This window comes from Mirounga leonina, unplaced genomic scaffold, assembly GCF_011800145.1.
Source record: "Mirounga leonina isolate KUSES-001 unplaced genomic scaffold, KU_Mleo_1.0 Mir_201, whole genome shotgun sequence".
Classification (NCBI taxonomy): domain Eukaryota; kingdom Metazoa; phylum Chordata; class Mammalia; order Carnivora; family Phocidae; genus Mirounga; species Mirounga leonina.
The window spans coordinates 24,928,396-24,946,694 of record NW_023270504.1 but is presented as its reverse complement, the minus strand read 5'-3'; the positions used below and the strand labels follow the sequence as shown (position 1 = coordinate 24,946,694).

Here is an 18,299-nt window from a genome sequence, read left to right as displayed (position 1 = left end):
GAGCCTGAACCGGATTTCTCAGTATACCAGTTTCCTCTCTTCAGAGGGGCCCTGTCCCACGCTCCCACCACTACCCTTAAAGCAGCAAAGCCAGTACCCAGTCCCCTCAAAAAACACAGTGGCCAGAGATTATAAAATGTGTATTAGTTTTCATATACACAGTGGGGATGCCAACCTCACAGAGGTAAGAGTTCCAACCCAGTGCCCACAGCAATGAGCCACCCCAGTCTAGTTTCAACTATTCATCTAAGACAACACTGGACGGCTGCTGCCTCTGGACTGAGATTTTCTCCTCTTTGCTGGTGGGGGCCGGCTGGAACCACGGGAGGACATGGTGGAAGTCTCCAGTCCCTTGGGGGTGCCATTCTGTTTCTGGAAGGCAGCTCTCTTAGAAGGCTGTTCTGGCAACTGCTGCTTTACCTTCTCAGCCCCTTTGGCGTTTCGAAGGGACTGATCACAGTCCTCAGGCTTGAGAGTGGCCTGGGTCTTGGAAAGGGACACTTCTGTGTCCGTGCCCTTAGGAGGACCATTCTGCTTCCAGAAGGCGACTTTCTTGGAGGACAGTGGCGTAGCTGACTTTTGCTTTAGTTTCTTAGCCACCTTTCGTCTCCTGATCACTTCAGCTTCTCGAGCTGGCTGACTGCTATCTTGGACCTTAGAAGAAGCTTGGGACTTTGTGTCACAAGATACAGGGGACAATCCTGAGTCTGTCCCTTTGGAGATGCCATTCTGCTTCTGGAAAGAGGCCTTCTTGGGATGTTGCCGTTTCTCCAACTGCTGCTTTGCTTTCACAGCCACTCCGGCCTTCTTGGCAGGCTGGCTGCTGCCCTCAGGCTTGGGGGTCACCTGACCTTTCACCTCAGGCAAGTCTAGGTTTGTAGGGGTGGACACTGCAGAATTTCCTGGGTTAAAATTAAACATGTGGTTTAAGAAAATGGGCCTCATCACTGGGACTTGATCATTAGTGGAGAAAGTAAGCAGCGGTATCAAGATAAGGAAACTGCCTGTCAGCCAAGTGTGCCACACAGTTGGGGTAGTACCTAAGAGCAGACTACCTACATTCATATTACTTAATATCACCTGGGCTTTATTCAAGTCACATTTGAACCTTGTATTAAAGAGAAAGGGATCAAAAAAGTAAAGAATGAAAGAGAGAGGGGAAGGGAAGGGGGAAGGGAAGGGAAGGGAAGGGGGAAGGGAAGGGAAGGGAGGGGGAATGGAAGGGGGAAGGGAGGGAGGGAGATCATTATTGATCCTTGGGCAAAAAGTTTTCAGAGGAAGCTATGCCCCCTTGAGGACAGCAGGTCACACGACACTCTAAGGAGGTGAATCCTGAATAAACCTAAACCACTGGGCTTTCTTTTTAAATTAAAGACAGGTTTTTGGTTTTTTTTTTTTTCAATGTGGATTTTGATGAGATGCAAGAAAAGAAGTCACACACAGCAACTAGAAACAGGCTAGTAAAGGGGCGCCTGGGTGGCTCAGATGGTTGAGTGTCTGCCTTTGGCTCAGGTCATGATCCCAGGGTCCTGGGATCAAGCCCCACATCGGGCTCCAGGCTCAGCCGGGAGCCTGCTTCTCCCTCTCCCACTCCCCCTGCTTGTGTTCCCTCTCTCGCTGTGTCTCTCTGTGTCAAAGAAATAAATCTTAAAAAAAAAAAAAAAAAAAATCAACTCAGTAAGTCACAGTTTGTATTCAGAGAAACTCGCCTCTCCCTCTTCCAACTAAACCCAGCGTTCTATCCCAGCATGCAGAACCGCCACTCCTGTTCCAGAAAACCCCACCCTTCCGGAGATCCAGGCCAGACTCAAGATGGCTGAGAAAAAGATCTGCAATTAGTGTGATGGGCTCAGAGAACTGCTGATGGTTCCGAATAGTCTTGTGCCAACCCGATGCTGACAATGCTGGACCAGCAGAGGTCCGTTACCAGGAAGGCAGCCTTCGGCCAAGAAGGAAAAGAAACCACAACTGCATTGGGAATGCATTTAGTGCTTAAAGACTGCAGCCACTTGGCAGAATCAAGCAAAACAGTCCCCATCTGTACGAGTGCTTTCACATGTACTAAAATGGGGTCCAGGCTCAGGAACGATTCTAATTGGGATGAAAGAGGCCGCTCATCCAAGCATGCAAAGGCTAAGGGAGGCAGAAGTCCCTCCCTTCAATGCAGTCAGATGCCTCCTGAAAGGTAGAAAAGAGCAAAGGTGGTGATGAAGGGCAGAAAGAGCAGACTGCTTACCTGTTTGGGACTGGGGGATAGAATTAGAGAATTTCTTGAACTTGGCAATAAAGAAACCATCCATATTGTGGGTGTGAGGGTAGAAGCGGCGGGTAGAACGCAGGGTGGGGTGGAAGCGCCTTTCTCGAAAGCGAGTAAAACCCTCTTGGCCAAAGTCTAGACCTGTGGGCACCAACCGCACGTTCCTCTTTTTCAGGGCATAGTCTACCACCCACTCATTCTCTTCCACCTGGACACGTGGGGGAGACAAAAAGAGAAGGAAAAGCAGAGCTGGAGCTGAAGGGAGCTCTAAGGGGCAAACAACCTCCTAGCTCTGCCACAACAGAGGGCTCACCATGATGGAACAGGTGCAGTAGACTAGGTAGCCTCCTGTCTTGGACGTGGCATTGACAGAGTCAATAGCACTCAGGAGCAACTCCTTCTGAAGGTGAGCACAGCGCAAGATGTCCTTCTCATCCTGTCCCAGGGAGAGACGGACGCAAGGGTGTCAAAATTTCAAAAAGCCTCAGGAGAAGAGATGAGCTATTAACTGCTCAGAATGCTCCTCCACCTCCCATTCCAGCTCCGTAAGGCCCAGCCATACCTCTCAGCTGGTCCCCACCCCTCAACTCCCCACCTTGTTAGTCTTCACAGCTGGGTCTTTGGAGATGACCCCAGTGCCACTACAGGGAGCATCCAAAAGTACTCGGTCAAAGCCCCCCACCACCTGGGGAAAAAGGGTATAAGGTTAATTAGGTGTTTTTGGCAATCTGAACCGTACCATATTTCCGAGGGGCAAGTCTAAACCGTGAGGTCAGGAAGGGGGCAGGTGAATTGGAAGACGCACAAGAGACACGCACAGAGGGGAGCCGCACCTTGGGAAACTGGCGCCCATCGTAGTGGCTGATGACGGTGTTGGTGACTCCCAACCGGTGCAGATTTCCCACGACACTCTTGAGCCGCTCAGCATTGGCATCGTTGGCAAGAATCACACCTGTGTTCTTCATTAGCTGGGCTGAAGGGAGAGAGGCACAGCGCTCACCAGCCAGCTCCTCTGCCCCCACACCCGCCAGCCACCCTCCCGCCCAAGACCCCACAGCTGAATTCTCACCACTGCAAGGCGACTTCACTCCCAATAAGCCTCCTCCCCACGGTCTACTGTACAGGTCTGCCAGCCCGCACCCGCTGAGGAGTGTGACTGCCGGTGTGGTTTTGTTGTTACTGAGCATCTTTTTGGTCCTACAGACTAACTTACTTCTTTTAAGTAATAACAGCTTAATAAAATGGTTATGACTAGTTATGTGCCAAACACTTTGCTAAGGACTTCTAAAAGCATATCTCAACCCTAACAACCCAAGTATGATATAACCGCCAAGCCAAGCACAGTTGCTACCCCATTTAAAATAAGAAGATCAGGGGCTTGTCTGAGGCCATATGGATAGTTAGTGGTACATGGGGCTGGAACCCAGGCCAACTCCAGAGCGTGTCCTCCTCCCCACTCTGTGAATTGCTTGTGCACTGTTTTCTTGAGCACTAGAGAGGCAGCGACCCCATTTACTTCCAGAAGCAGAGAGCCAGATGGCTCCTACTCCTGCCTGCCCTTCTCATACCTATGTAGCTAGTTTTTCCTCCAGGGGCACAACACATGTCCAGGATCCGCTCGTGCTCCTGGGGCGCCAAGGCCATGACCGGCAGCATACTGGAGGCTCCCTGAAGCATATAGTGCCCAGCCAGGTACTCAGGGGTAGCACCTGTGGAGGAGGACCTGTCTGTGACATGCTGGGACAACAGCAGGGGCAGAAAGGGCTATCGGGCAGGGAACACTTACCAATGGGCACAGAAGAATCATATACCACCAGTCCAGTCTTTGACCACTTGCCCAGGGGATCCAGGTTAACTCCACGATTAATTAGCGCCTGAAGATAAAGATTTTAAAACCTCGCAGGCTACTATACCCAGAAAACAGGTGGAAATATGAAAACGTGGTTCTACTGAGGCCCGTGGCATCGCAACTTCCAGAGCTTGTAGTTTAAACACAATCGTCACAGACTCTTTGACCTCAGCCTCTCCCACACCATTCTCTGATGTCCTCTCCCTTAGCCTCAGGCTCTAACTCAAGGTCTGAACTCTATCCCAGTGGAGCAGATTGCCAGCTCCTATCCCTTTTTGTCTCAGAACTGAACTCTGATTTTCCAATAGGCTCGACCCCTTACCAACCTAAAATGTAACATCACTGGCTATAGCACACGAAAGATCAGATTCAGGGAGGTTACCTTCGCACCCGGGGAGAGACTACATGTAGGGCCACACCACTGACCACAGAACAGCAAGCAGTCTTTAACATGGGGTCCCTGAACCCTTGGAAACAACGAGTTTAAAATACTGTTTGTGCATGTGTATCATGTCTTTTTCTGGGGGCAGGAATCACAGTTTCACCAGCTCCTCAATGATCTAAAAGGCAGACAACTCCATTTCGTTCTGAGGCAGAATTTTTATCCTGAAGCAGTGTCTCAACCCTGTCACAGGGAGCAGAGGCTGAAGGGACGAGTTTCCCACTTCACAGAGGTCATCCTGGGCCCCAAGCCAGTCAGATAAATCCAGCATGACACTAGGCCTACCTGGGTTTGCCTCTGGATCATGCCTGTACCAAGAAATGCTTAGGTACTAAGACCCTACCCCTCATCCCCTGCGTCAAAGTGAGATAGGGGTGTCTCTGGGGTTAGAATCCCTGAGAGAAATCTCAAAATCCACCCCTCACCTGAGCAAGGTCTCGGCGCCGGGTTTTCAAGGTATTGGTCCTGAGGGTGATGGGCCGAGGCACCTCATTAGCTTCTAAGAACTCCACCAGCTAGGAAAGCAAAATGGCAGAGAGCAAGTCAGCCTGGCCAAGGAGCTCAGCCGGATGACAAAAGAGTAAGGAGGCTGACCACCTTCCTCACACAACGTCCAATAAAGAAGGTGAGAAAAGAGAAGCAGAAGTGGCATTAAATTAGCAATTCAGTACCTCAGACAGAGGGAAGAGGTCCATGAGCTTGCCAAGCAGGAAGTCTCCATAGGAGTAGTAAGTGGCCAGATCCTTCTGAAGCCGGTGCAGATACTCAGAACGAGACCGACCTTCCTCCCGCTGAGTCCCAAAATCACGCAGCACTCCCACTATATCCTGGATGCGCTTGTGAATTCGTTGCAAGTCTGGAGCCTGGGCATGTGGACGTGTTAAGGAACTGTTTCATGATGTCCCAGGGCCTGAAAATCCACTCTCCTAAGCACCTGCCCCCTACCCCTCCACCAGGCACTGGAAGGATATCCTGCTCCATCTCCCCAGCAGGGGGCAGCACAAAGGGCTCCTCCTCATCCACATTGATCTGTAAGCCCCCATCTGTCTCATCATCCTTTTGGGGGCCTGACTCAGGCGACCTTTTCTCCTCTTCCTCCTCCTCCTCAGTCTCCTCCTCACTCCACTGGCCCCTAGAAACAGGTTCAGAAAGAGTGATTCACAGATGAAAACAGATACCGGCTCCTCCCTCAATTCCTTCATCCCAGCTGCTGCCTGGTCCCCATCCTGAGTTTCAAAAACTTACCCAGCCACAGCTTCCTGGGCCTTTTGTTTCTGAGCAGCCCTCTCAATGGGCAGCAGCTGAAAAAAGAGACAAGGGGCTAGTAATGCAAAGCCTGCCCTTCCACCCTCCCAGGTAGTATTCTATCTCGGTATTTTATTGTTTCCTAAAGGCAAACGAAACACTCAGAAAAAAGTATGGAACCTAAAGAAGCTAATGTAAGATTGGCAAAATACTGACCACTGTTGAAACTAAGTAACAGATTAAAGGGTTTCATCAAAACTGTTCTACTTTTTTGTGTAATTCCTTTCCCATTAAAAAGTTCAGAACGTGGGGCACCTGGGTGGCTCAGTCCGTTGAGCAGCTGACTCTTGATTCTGGCTCAGGTCACGATCTCAGGGTTGTGAGACTGAGCTCCCGCCAATGGGCTCCGCGCTCAGTGGGGAGTCTGCTTCTCTCCCTCTGCCTCTCCCCCTGCTCACGCGCACACGCACACTCTCTCTCAAATGAGTATTTTATTTATTTGAGAATGAAAGAAAGAGCATGCATGCACGAGCAGGTAGGGGGAGGGAGAAGTAGACTCCCCTGCTAAGAAGGAAAATGCAGGGCTTGATCACAGGACCCTAGGATCACGACCTGAGTGGAAGGCAGATACTTAACCAACTGAGCGACCCAGGCGCTCCTAATTAATCTAATTTAAAAAAATTCAGAACATTAATATACCCCCATATGTATACAGAGGGAACAAAAATTGTCCTTGGACATCCATTTGGCACATTTCTTCCAGACATGCTATTTTTCACAAAATTGTGATGCGTTTTCAAATTTGTTTCCTGCCTTTTTTCTCATTCACAGATCATCAGCATTTTCACAGACACAATGGCCAAATATTAACTTAGTGTATAAAGGAACTATAATTTACTTAAGCATATTTGTTATTTTGGCTGTTTCCAGAGTTTTGGGCATTTTGGCCCACAGGGTGCCTGCAAATCTCATAATAGCAACTCTGTATAGAAAAGGGTAGACTGGGAGAAAGGATGCAAATGGGAACTTCCTTTTCATCCTATACAACCCTGTATCGCCTGAGTTTTTCTTCCTTTTTTTTTAATATTTTATTTATTGATTTATTTGTCAGAGAGAAAGAGCGAACGCGCGCGTGCCCAAGCAGGGGGAGCGGCAGGCAGAGGGAGAAGCAGGCTCCCAGCTGAGCAAAGAGCTGGATGCAGACTCGATCCCAGAACCCTGGGATCATGAGCCAAGCCAAAGGCAGATGCACAACCAACTGAGCCACCCAGGTGATTTTTTCTAACATACTCATATATTAACTGTATACTAATACAAATAACTAACTTTTTAAAAGTAATCTCTATATCCAACGTGGGGTCTTCAACCCCAAGATCAAGAGTCACATGCTCTACCGACTGAGCCAGCCGGGCGCCCCTACATAACTTCTTACACCTCAGTAAATAAATCTCTGTCCACATTCTGCATCCTCTTCTGAAACAGAATTACTAGGTCAAAAGGAAGAAATCCTCTAAGGTTCTCAGATACCAAATGCCTTATTAAAAAAAATGCGTACACATTTCTATTCCCCTTAGTGGGGCACTAAAGTATCCACCTGACCAGGTCCTCACCAGCACTGAGCAGTCTCAAATTTCAAAATGCTCTACCCTACAGCTTTTCTACACTTGTGTGTGCACTGAGCAAACATAGATGACAGGAAAACAGTGATGGAACACTAAAACCCCTTTTCTCTACTCAGCTTATCCTTATCACTGAGGGCTAGTCTCAAGGCCCTGGAAAGACTAAAAGGCAAGGATCCCTTCCTAAACACCCAGAGAGCTAAACCTCACCTCTTCACCTTCATCCTCGTCCTCCAAGTCAGAGTCAGCACCATAGTCATCTATCATATCGGCATCACTGTCCTCGGGGCCCCAGAGGTCTCCCTGGTTCAGCACACCATCCTCTTCAGAGTCTTCCTCCTCCCCTTCCTCCTCGCTGCTATGGGCTGGTGCTGGACGCTTCTTGCCTTGAGTAGCATGAAATAAGGACTGGGCTCCCATCTTTCTGGGGGTCTGGACAGCTCCTCCAGAGATTCCTAAGGGTTTGAAGAATTCTGGACTGATGGCAGCCACACACCAATGGAGCCTGCACTTTCTACCCTTAAAAATGTCCTCTGGCTGTTTCTTTCACTCCAGAATGCTCAGCAAGCCCTTCCCTACCCAGCACACAGAGAACTCCTCATGTAGCATACAGCTCCTATATTCACTGACCTTTGGGTAGCTTTCCAGGCAATGGTTTGGCCCCAGGGAACTTCTGCATCTCAAGGGCTTCAGCAGAACCCAACTTCCTCTTGGCTGCCCTGAAAAGATATAAGGAGGGAGGAAATGGAACATACCTCTAATGTTCTGCCACAAAAATGGGACGGTCCCCAAACAGCCCTTCCCATCAGTATGAGCACATGTGATTATGTGACTAAAGACGAGCAATACCAATTTAATCTACGTAAGCCTGGACATCGACACTCACCTTTTTCGAGCACGACTAGACAGCCTCTTAGAATTTTCATCACCAGCTGTATTTAAAAAAAAAAGAGAAACAGAATAGTATGTCACAGGGAAAATGAAAAAGAACATTAGAAGACAAAATAAAAGTAGGGAAAGAATATACTAATTAAAGGGGATAGATTGTAACTCGCTCCACAGAGTTTTATGAGAAGCTGGATGGGAGATGTAAAGGAGATGATCTTTATGTGGTTGTTCATCAACCAAATCCAAACTGGGCCTCCCTCCAGACTTCTGATTTCAATAAATAGCATTACCACAATCTTGATAACAAGAGATATTCAAAATTCATCTTTTCTCTCTGGCTTTGGACCTGGTTTGTGGCAACATGGCTAAACCCACCCTCAGGAAAATAGTGAAGAAAACTGAAATAAGCCAGCATGCCACATACACTTGCTCCCTCTGTGGCAAAACCAAAATGCAGACCGAGCTATGGTGGGGCGCCTGGGTGGCTGGCTCAGTCGGCTGGGCATCTGACTCTTGATTTTGGATCAGGTAGTGATCTCGGGGTCATGGGTCATGCACTGGGCTCCACACACTCAGCAGGGAGTCTGCTTGAGGAGTCTCTCTGTCCCTCTCCTTCTGCTCCTCCCCCTGCTTGCACTCTCTCTAAAATAAATACAAAAAAATCTTAAAAAAAAAAAAAAAAAAGAAGGACGACAACTGAGCTACAGGGATATGGCACTGTGGATTCTGCATAAAAACAGTAGCCAGCAGTGCTTGGACCTACACCACCACTTCTGCAGACTGAAGGAATTGAAAGACCAGCAGAAGCTCCACCATTGCAAACACTGCTAGTCTATAATAAATGGATTTATGTAACAAAATTGTCTTTTCTTTTGCTTTCCTTTACTCTCAATTTAATCAGTAACCAACCACAGATTTTACCTTTGTAACTGTGGTTTTCTATACATTCTCCAATAAATAAAAGGCTTATTAAATCTCAGCCCTGTCACTTACATGGCCAAGTTGCTTAACCTCTCAGCATTCATCTCCTTAACAATGTCTCTCACAGAGCACTAAGAAAATGAGGTAACATACTGTGTCCAAAGGATTCAGTATAATGCCTAACATTTTGTTAAAAGACTTATTCATTTTAGAGGGAGACAGAGAGAGAGAGCGGGCGCACACAAGCAGGGGGAGGGGCAGAGGGAGAGAAAGAATCCTCAAAGCAGACTCCCCGATGAGTGCAGAGCCTCATGCAGGGCTTGATCCCACAACCCCGAGATCATGACCCGAGTGGACATCAAGAGTTCGACGCTTAACCCACTGAACTACCAGGCACCCAGTGCCTAGCAAGCACTTTCTAATACCTCAAAAACCTGCATCTTTTAACTAATGCCCAACACAAACTACCTGTCCACTCTTCTCTCCCACCCAGCCTTCCATGCAGACTATTAACCATATGGAAACGAGATCTGTGCCTTCCCATGCCCCCTCCTCCACAATGTAGGTGATGGTGACTGGTCTGTTCCCTTCCCAAATTCCACTTACTAAAATGTCAACCATTTCCCAAAACCCAGATTAAAATCTTTTTGAACCTGGGCCCCTGGGTGGCTCAGTCAGTTAAGCGTCTGCCTTCAGCTCAGGTCATGATCCCAGGGTCCTGGGATCGAGCACTGAATGGGGCTCCCTGCGCAGTGGGGAGTCTGCTTCTCACTCTGCCCCTCCTCCTGCTTGTGCTCTCTCGCTTGCTCTCTCTAATAAGTAAAATCTTAAGAAAACAAAAAACTTTTTAAACTCTGTGTAGGTCCTCTAATAATCTCCCTCAGTGTTAAACTACACCTCTCTTTGCATGGATATTTGGGTCTCTGCTGCACTGTCCCTAATTTCTAAGTGCTGATGACAGTGAGTGTTTCATTCATACTTTCTTTTAATTTTTTTTTTTTTTTTTTGAGAGACAGAGTGGGGGTTGGGTGGGTAGAGGAAGAGAGAATCTTAAGCAGACTCCCTACGGAGCAGGGAGCGAGACAGGGGCTCAATCACAGGACCTGAGGTGAAATCAAAAGTGGGATGCTTAACGGACTGAGCCACCGAGGCGCCCCCATTCCTACTTACTTTCTAATAACTCATACAATATACTCTGGTTTCTCCTCAAATGTATAAATCTAATAACTCATTCAAAGAAAATTCCGCTCCAAAAGAGAGTGAATACAGAGACTAAAAACGGAGGAGCATGTGACACAGATTTAAGAATGGTGCAAAACCTGGGTAACTGAGGGGGAGGACACGCCTAACCCTTACCTGCAGGCAAGAACCTTGCGAGTTCGGTCTCAGCACCCTTCTGTTTCCGGGCCTTACGGCCTGGCCCGCGCTTCTCCTTCTTCGTAGGGTCCAACTTGCGCCCCATAGCACTGGAGAAAAGAAAAATGGGAGAGGGTGGAGTCGCGCGTGTTGGAAAGGGAAACGGAGACCGCAGACTTAGCGTATTAGAGTGGGAAAGAGGACCGCCTCGAACCTCGACTCAGCAACCCCTCATGGCATGACCAAACCTCCATTCCACGCTCGACCCAGCCCTTGGATCCCACGCCATTTGTACTGCGTCCCCCTCCCAACGCCCCAGTCTGCATCGATGCAGTCAACCTTCCCCGACTTCTTCCACACCCCCCCGAAGCCTCGGCTCACCTGAAAAAGGGTCCAGGCACGAGAGACCTCCTCGGTAAGCGGCGCGGCACTCCACGTGCACGCCGAGGCTAAGGTTCGGACACCACACTCCAAGCAAACGTTTCACGCAGGCGCACAGAGGCGCCCTCGCCTCGCGGCCCCGCCTCTTCCGGTCCCTTCTAATCGCCCGCAAACCCGGAACGGACGCTCGCCGGGAACGCGCGCGGCACTGGCGGCGGGGGTGCCGGAGGCAATTCGACGGCGGACCGCTTCACTCACTCCCCGAGGGCGGAGAGAGCAAACAGGACGGAACCGTTTTCAACTTCCCCGCCCTTCCCGCAAAGCGTTTGGCTTCTTGCCTCACTGCAGACTTCAGTGGGATAAACTGGTACCTAGGACCCGCGGCCCTCCGTCTGGCACTCTCCACCCTAAATCTAGTCCCAAGATCATGGAATCCCATGCCATTCACCTCCTCCCAACCCTTTCATTAGGAAACCCGCTTCTTCGACCCTACCGACCCCTGCTCAGCCCATCAAGTAAGGTCTCTGCCTGGCTTCACAGGCGTAGAGGCCGGAGGAAGACCTCTTGTGTCCTAATTTCACACAAGTTAAAAAACTTCAGCCTTCCTTCGAATAAACACTAAGGCGGTGCTTAGTAGCTGTTAAAGACCTTTCCAAGTACTTTTCTAGTTTTATCTTCTCAACTCTATGCAGAAGATATCTTTATTTTATGAGAAATCTACAGCCCAGATAAGTTGACTTCCTCAGATCACAAAGCCATTAAACAGTGGTACCGGGTATGAACCCAGGTGTAGTTTTGGAGCCCCTCATTTTCCAGGGGGCGGTCATCCTTGGTCCCGAGCACAGAAGGCACAGGCACACAGAACATGGCTCTTCTGTAGGATCCGGCACACAAGTTAACCCCTTCGTTTTCAGGTAACACATTTCCCAGAGCTGCTGTCCATACACACTCATCCACCTGCACCTACACCCACACTGAACCAGAGCACTAAAATACAAGGAAACTTTTATTTTCAATTTTCATCAAGAAATTTGCTGTGGTTTTTTATGCTTTTGGTTCTTTTCCTTTTTTTTTTTTTTTTTTCCACTTTATTTCATTCTAGCTGCTCAGTGGCTGGAGCCGCTGGGTTCCTGGTATTAAAAAGATGCCAACAGAGGTAGCTGTGTCTCGCCCAGGGGCCCGGCCCACTCTGAATACCCCAAAAAAGGAGAAAAGAAAACACAAAATAAACCAACAAAATAAAACCAAAAGGAGGAAGAAATTCAGATCATTTTCTTCAAGCCTGGCGGGAACCCACAACAGTTTGTGTGTAACAGGCGTTACAGTGGGGAGAAGCCAGGGCCCAGAAGAAGGCCAGCCCGCCAGCTCCCTGCAGACGGCGCCGGCGCTACTGCTGCATGTCTCTCCAGCAGGAAGGGCACCACTGCCCCTCGCTCCCTCCCCTTCCCCAGTGCACGGGGGCTGTTCCTTTACAACACGGAAGATGGGGCAGAAGGAAGGAGAGGGTCTCTCAGGCCCCCAGGGGAGAAGCTGGGCAAGGGAAAGTGAGGAAGGTCACTGCTCAGCGGTGGAGGTGGTATCATCGATCCGGGTCTTCACTGCTGCTGGGCTACCTGGAACAAAAGAGAGCCAAGGGAGTCAGAATCCCAAACCATGGGAAACTACCCAATCCCAAGGGAACTCCCTGGTAAGAGCCCCAATCTGCCCAGTATATGAAACTAGGGGTAGAGAGCAAAGTCACGAGTTCCAGAATGGCTCTGCTGAAAGAGCTGGCCGGAAGAAAAGGGTCTACCTGCTGTGGAGTAGGTTCAGGTGCTCGGTTTGCCAGGCGGCTGAGAATGTTGCGCTCTGACATCTGTAACCTCACAGCAACCGGGGGAATCCGGGCAATAGTGGCTGGGAGCCGGGTTACGTCGGCTTTCATGTCACTCAGCAGTTCTTCTAGCTGTTTCAGAACTGCACAGAGGGAAAAAACAGGCGGTGAGCTGTGGTGGTCAAGACTGAGATCCTTCTGGGGCGCCTGGGTGGCTCAGTCGTTAAGCGTCTGCCTTCGGCTTAGGTCATGATCCCAGGGTCCTAGGATGGAGCCCCACATCGGGCTCCCTGCTCAGCGGGAAGCCTGCTTCTCACTCTCCCGCTCCCCCTGCTTGTGTTCCCTCTCTCAAATAAATAAATAAAATCTTTAAAAAAAAAAGACTGAGATCCTTCTTACCGCAGTGAACCCGGCCCCTCGTTTATTCTCAGTGACCAAGCAAGTGATGTGCTGGAGTGCTGGGTATTGTTTTAGTCACTGAGTCGCCTGACCCACCTCGGCCACACTCGTTCCTATTCCTCATATTGCAGTTCCAACTGTCCATGATGCTATGCATTTTTACATCCCCTAACCCTCACTGTACCTTGCTCCCTCCTGTCTCTTATTTTCTCCACTCCCTGAAAGAAGATTTCTGTTTCCTTTTCTCACCATCTTGGCTTTCGGAGCTGTCTTCTCCTTCCTTTGAACCAGCCTCCTTTTCCTCATTTCACCCTCCACCCCCCTCATCATGTTTTAACTTTAATTAGAAATGCTGAAAGGGGTCTAGAATTTGACGGGATCTTAATTCACCAGAAGTTAACTCTACAATATCCCAGATAACACTGTATTATTCTGCTTTCCTTTCCACCTCCGAGAACTTGAATATATTGAGTTAAAAGAGGCAAAGAACTACTGTCCTCGATTGCCTCTAAGATATTAGCTTTCCGAGGAAGAAAGCAAAGATCCCCAGCACATCCTAAGCGCCCAGACAGAGGGGCTCTGAAAAAGGTCTGGAAACCAGCAGTAACTATGTGTTTGGGCGGGGGGTAGGGGGGTAGCAGAAAAAGGCTGAGTCAGCAGGAGGCAGGGGAGCCACTGGCTACCTTTGTGCAGGACCGCATTGGCAGGCTTGTTTCCGGCCATTGACTCCTTGGACAGGTGCTGGTGACTCTCCGCCAAACACTCCACTTCAGCAAAGCGCGTGTTTAGGGCCATGGAAGGGTGAGAGGGGTCCTCTGACATGTTTAGGTAAGCTGCCCGGCGCAGCTGTTCCTCAATCACCAGGGCTTGTTCTAAGAGCTGGAGAACGATAAAGAGGAGAGGGGAGCTGCACGGACACCAGCTTTGCTTATTTCTGATGGGTCTCTCCCAATCGATAAAAAACCTTACAGACGGCTCCCCCACACCCAAGCCCTTCAACATCACGTTACTTTGTTTACTCCCATTTGGAAGTTCATATTTCTAAAACTCTTTGCCCTTTATGGATTCGCTTATACAAAAATGATTAAAAATTCAGTCCAGAAAATAGATCGTATAAAAAATTATCACAAGTAACTGCACCTCCCAGAGATACTGTTAACATGTTGAGGTTTTTCCTTGCATATGTATTTCTTAAGTAGCTGAGGTCACTCTATATACCTGTTGTGTTTTCACTCAAAGTTCCATGGCAAAAACCTTCATTATAACTGCCCTTCATAAATGATTTTTAATGGTTGCGTGGTAGTCCGTCCTATGGCTATACCTACCACATCGTATTACTTAAGTTGTTTTACTTTTTAAAAGTATTTGTTGTTTCTTTTATCTCCGTATCTCACTCCCGTTCCTTTCTGTCCCCAACAGGCAATGCTTCTACTATACTTACTGCGTGGCTTTGTGCAGGTGTTCTTGAAGACTGAGTTTTGTTTCATGTGCACATTTCTTATTTATAGAATGTTGTTCTGTACACATAAAAAGCCTTTTATCCCTTTCCCCACTTCAGATCTTTTCAAAACGTTCAATTTATGTTGTTCTAACACATCTATTTCGTTCCTTCTAACTGTTGCTTAAAATGCTCCATGATGTGAATCCACATTTTACCTATCCACACTCCCAGTCAATGTCCCAGGCAAACAGCTAGGTTACTTCCGGGCCCCACCCCCAAAAATCATACTGCAATGAACACTTACACAAGTCACCTGACGGAGCTATGTAAAAGGTTCTTTGCAATATATTCCAAGAGACAGAATGTTGATTCAGAAGTTATAAGACTTAATTTGCTCAAGTATCCATCCACTGGTTCTTAAAGACAATAAAGCCATTAGGGGTCAGGAAACAGGACAGTATGAGAATAATGGGCTGTTGTTTCTTCCACAAGACATGCTCCATCGAGCAGAGTAATTTATCCCCAGACTGACCAAGCATCTACTTTTAATCTACATACCGTGTGTCTCCTTCACTGCCTCCTCCTGTCCCAAACTATGAGCTTTCTCCAGGATCATCAGCCCTCGGCTTGCTGCTGTTCTTTTAAAGAACTCCCTTAAGTGATTTCTCCTCTCCCAGTTCAGCCAGCCCCTCCGTGCAAAGGGATCTGATGCTTTTCAAACCTGCATTTCAAGCACTGAGTGTTCTGATTCCATTCATGTGTGGTTGATCACTCTTTGATCCCACTTGTTTATGGTGTGAGGGGTAGGTAGTGGGAGGATATTAGTTAGGACTTTTCTAAAATTGAACTTACTCTTTCTATAAACTGCTCCCTCTCTTCACCTCCCTGATCTGTCAATGGTAATTTTTCTCAGTGACTCGGGCTCAAAACTTTAGTTTTATATCTCAAATCCATTAAGTCAAGAGTCAGCAAACTGTGTTTTTGTATGGCCCAAGAGCTAAGAATGGTATTTTTACATTTTTAAATGGTTGGAAAAAAATCAAAATAGCTTGTGACACTTTATAAAAAATACATGTTCAAATTTTCCTATCAACAAATAAAGTTTTATTGGAACACATTCATACTTCTTCGTTTAGAACCTGTGGCTGCTTCCACACTATGACAGTATTTGCAACATGTGTCCCACAAGGCCTGAAATAGTTATTATCGGGCCCTTTAACAGAACAGACTTGCTGGCTCTACAATAAAGCAGTAAATCCTATCAATTATTTGGTCTCTTGTCTCCCTTTACCTTATCCTTTTCATTTCCTACAACCAGCATCACAGCCCAGCCCTTACTACCTCCTGACCATCGGACAGTTCTATAATCTCATGAGTGTTCGGTTTCCATTTCTCCTGTCGTATTAAAACTCTTCATGAACCTTCAATGGCTGCCCGTTAACTATAGGGTAAAGTCCAAACTCTTATCTGGTGCCAAAAACCCACCTACTAACCTCTAGCCCTTACCTCACTCTCTAATCTACCTCCCACTATCACCCAACACAAATGTTTTCTACAGCTCAACTGCAGAAACTACTTGCTGCCTCCAAACACCATAAGCTCTGCTGCCCCTAGGCCTTTGCCCTCCTTAATCCCGTTGGTTCAAACAACCTTCTGCTTCTATCCAGCTATCTCTAGGACATTCATCAAAACTTCATTCCAATACCATCTTCTCCATGAAGCCGTCCAGGAGCTCTCTGGGCTCCCCAAATTCCCCCGGAGAACTTCCTTATGGATCTCTCCCAATACACAGAGTGGCATTCATTTGATCACACATTTGCCTCTACCTTAAACCAAAAGCTCCTTGAGAACAGGCACCATGCCTTATTTGTCTTTGTATCCTCGTGCTACTCCCCATTGCTTGGCACATGATGTTTAAAGGTTCACTAGTGTACATTTCTTTTCCCCCAATGATACTCAGTTTAAAACTCACATGTTTCGTCTTCGTGGTATCCCATTTGGTGGTCTGCACACAGTTGCCCTCAACATACATCTGCTGAATTCCAGACTGAGACTCCCCTCAGTCCTGGGTTTACTAACCCTAGCGATTCTGAGAATGAACTCTACCTTTGCATCTCCTCTCTGCAACCACCCTACCCCTTATCCACACGGGGCTCTCAAACCCACTGACAGCCCTCCCTCTTCAGAAGTCCAATTTAATCCCACCTCTGTATCTTTCCTGAATACTCTAACCTACAGTGGTCCCCTGACACATCCACTGCACGTCTGTGTCATTTATTAGTTTTCATTTATTTATTTTTAAGTAGGCTCCATGCCCAATGTGGGGCTCGAACTCACAACCCTGAGATCAAGAGTCGCATGCTTTACTGAGCCAGCCAGGTACCCCTTCATCTGTGTCATTTATCAGGCATGGTCATCTTCCGACTTGAAGAGCTGGTTAATTTTCAAGTCTGTATGTCTTGATTTCTTTTTAATTTTTTTTTATTTATTTACGTAATCTCTACCCCCAACACGGGGCTCCAACTCACAACCCTGAGATCAAGGGTTGCATGTTCTCCAGACTGAGCCAGCCAGGCGCCCCTGTTAAGTCTTGATTTCTAGTATTTAAGATACTTGGGAGCACAACGTTTCACAGAATACAAAGAGTTAAGCCAAGTACACTGGAAAATATACTAGACAGTAAGTCTGCACGACCAGACTCCCTCCTCTCTAGTCCCTTCTGCATTTCAAAGACTGTCACTTCAACATCATATTCCTCCTCATCCTGCTCACCTTGAACCTTCGGGCTAGAAATTTATTCTTGATCTCTAAGAAATTGCCACGATTCATTTCACCCTTGAAAGGTTCATTGAGGATGGCATAGCGTGGGTCATTCTGGATGTCCTGCCACCGGGCATAGCCATGGCTTTTGGAAAACTGTTCAGGAAAAACAAAACAAGGAAAAGTAGGAACCTCACACAGTGAGACCTTTAGAACCCTTCACCGAGAACCTCAGCCTAGACTCAGGCAAAGGATACTTTATGATGCCAGCCAGCAGCCAGTAGTCATGCCGCCGATGCCAGATCTCGTAAGTCTTCTTGGTGACAGTGGCTGCCCGCTCCTCATTCTGCCAAAGGGAGTGCAACTCTGAAGAGGAATTTGGGGAAGGTTGAGGAGAAAAAGAAAGGCAAATATCTGTAAGAATGCAAAAAGCTATTTATTCCTGCCCCCACAGATGCCATCTTAGGAGTACACCTCTGGCTTTCCAACAGAGGCAGAGGAAGGTGCAATCGACTCAGCAGTCCCTCATCTGGTAGAGGTGAAGTCTTTGTACCCTTGCTTCTGACTAGAACCCTAATTTCACTTCAGATCCTTCTAACCCCAGTTGGTCCCTCATTGTCATACCGGTAAAACCACCATCCGCGATGTTGAACATGAAACGCTGTTTAATATTTTTTTTCTGCTTCTCATCATTCAGGTCCTTAGGGGTCTCTCCATTCTGAAGCATCACCTCCTTTTTCTCTTCTTCTTCTTTCTTCTCTTCTATAGGACATGCAGAAAAAAAAAATGTCAGCTCCAGGCAGAAGCATAGCACCTTGGCCCTTACCCACAGCATTCTATGCTCTAAGTATCCAGCCACCTCCACCCTTTCTCCACACAGGTATTTCTCAAAGCTGGAAAAAGGTGCCACTGGCCCATAATAATCATA

The 18,299-nt window shown here is 47.8% G+C and overlaps 2 protein-coding genes across 10 annotated transcripts in view; both read right to left on the bottom strand.

Moving 5' to 3' along the window:
• Positions 1-123: 123 nt before the first annotated feature.
• On the bottom strand, positions 124-11,800 carry NOP2 (NOP2 nucleolar protein). The gene is made up of 16 exons (XM_035028392.1): positions 10,959-11,800; positions 10,578-10,687; positions 8,299-8,344; positions 8,043-8,131; positions 7,623-7,867; positions 5,794-5,849; positions 5,520-5,680; positions 5,220-5,419; positions 4,974-5,063; positions 4,044-4,131; positions 3,826-3,966; positions 3,091-3,230; positions 2,853-2,942; positions 2,571-2,693; positions 2,237-2,465; positions 124-902 (listed from the first exon to the last, which is right to left on the bottom strand). The coding sequence occupies exons 2-16, from the start codon at positions 10,681-10,683 to the stop codon at positions 247-249; spliced, it is 2,460 nt and encodes an 819-aa protein (XP_034884283.1). The 5' UTR covers positions 10,684-10,687; positions 10,959-11,800; the 3' UTR covers positions 124-246.
• Positions 11,801-11,998: 198 nt separating this feature from the next.
• The window catches only part of CHD4 (chromodomain helicase DNA binding protein 4), a 30,273-nt gene continuing 23,972 nt past the window's right edge, over positions 11,999-18,299 (bottom strand). For 4 of the 9 annotated variants that reach the window (XM_035028383.1, XM_035028387.1, XM_035028390.1 and 1 more), the window contains 6 exons: positions 17,996-18,133; positions 17,629-17,737; positions 17,384-17,516; positions 13,854-14,049; positions 12,751-12,914; positions 11,999-12,571 (listed from right to left, as the gene is read on the bottom strand). In XM_035028383.1, the coding sequence (XP_034884274.1) occupies positions 12,554-12,571; positions 12,751-12,914; positions 13,854-14,049; positions 17,384-17,516; positions 17,629-17,737; positions 17,996-18,133 (758 nt within the window). In that variant the 3' untranslated portion in view covers positions 11,999-12,553. Of the gene's footprint in view, positions 12,572-12,750; positions 12,915-13,850; positions 14,050-14,915; positions 15,028-17,383; positions 17,517-17,628; positions 17,738-17,995; positions 18,134-18,299 lie in introns of all 9 variants that reach the window. The other 5 variants (XM_035028386.1, XM_035028388.1, XM_035028391.1 and 2 more) reach the window with 2 other exon arrangements.

Bases quoted from the DNA above. Each gene is read 5' to 3' on its own strand.
- NOP2 (XM_035028392.1), bottom strand. From the start codon at position 10,683: ATGGGGCGCAAGTTGGACCCTACGAAGAAGGAGAAGCGCGGGCCAGGC. The intron at 4,132-4,973 runs GTGAGGGGTGGA...CTTTATCTTCAG, and splicing joins GGCGCCGAGACCTTGCTCAG to GCGCTAATTAATCGTGGAGT. The intron at 2,694-2,852 runs GTGGGGAGTTGA...TCCCTGGGACAG, and splicing joins CAGCTGTGAAGACTAACAAG to GATGAGAAGGACATCTTGCG.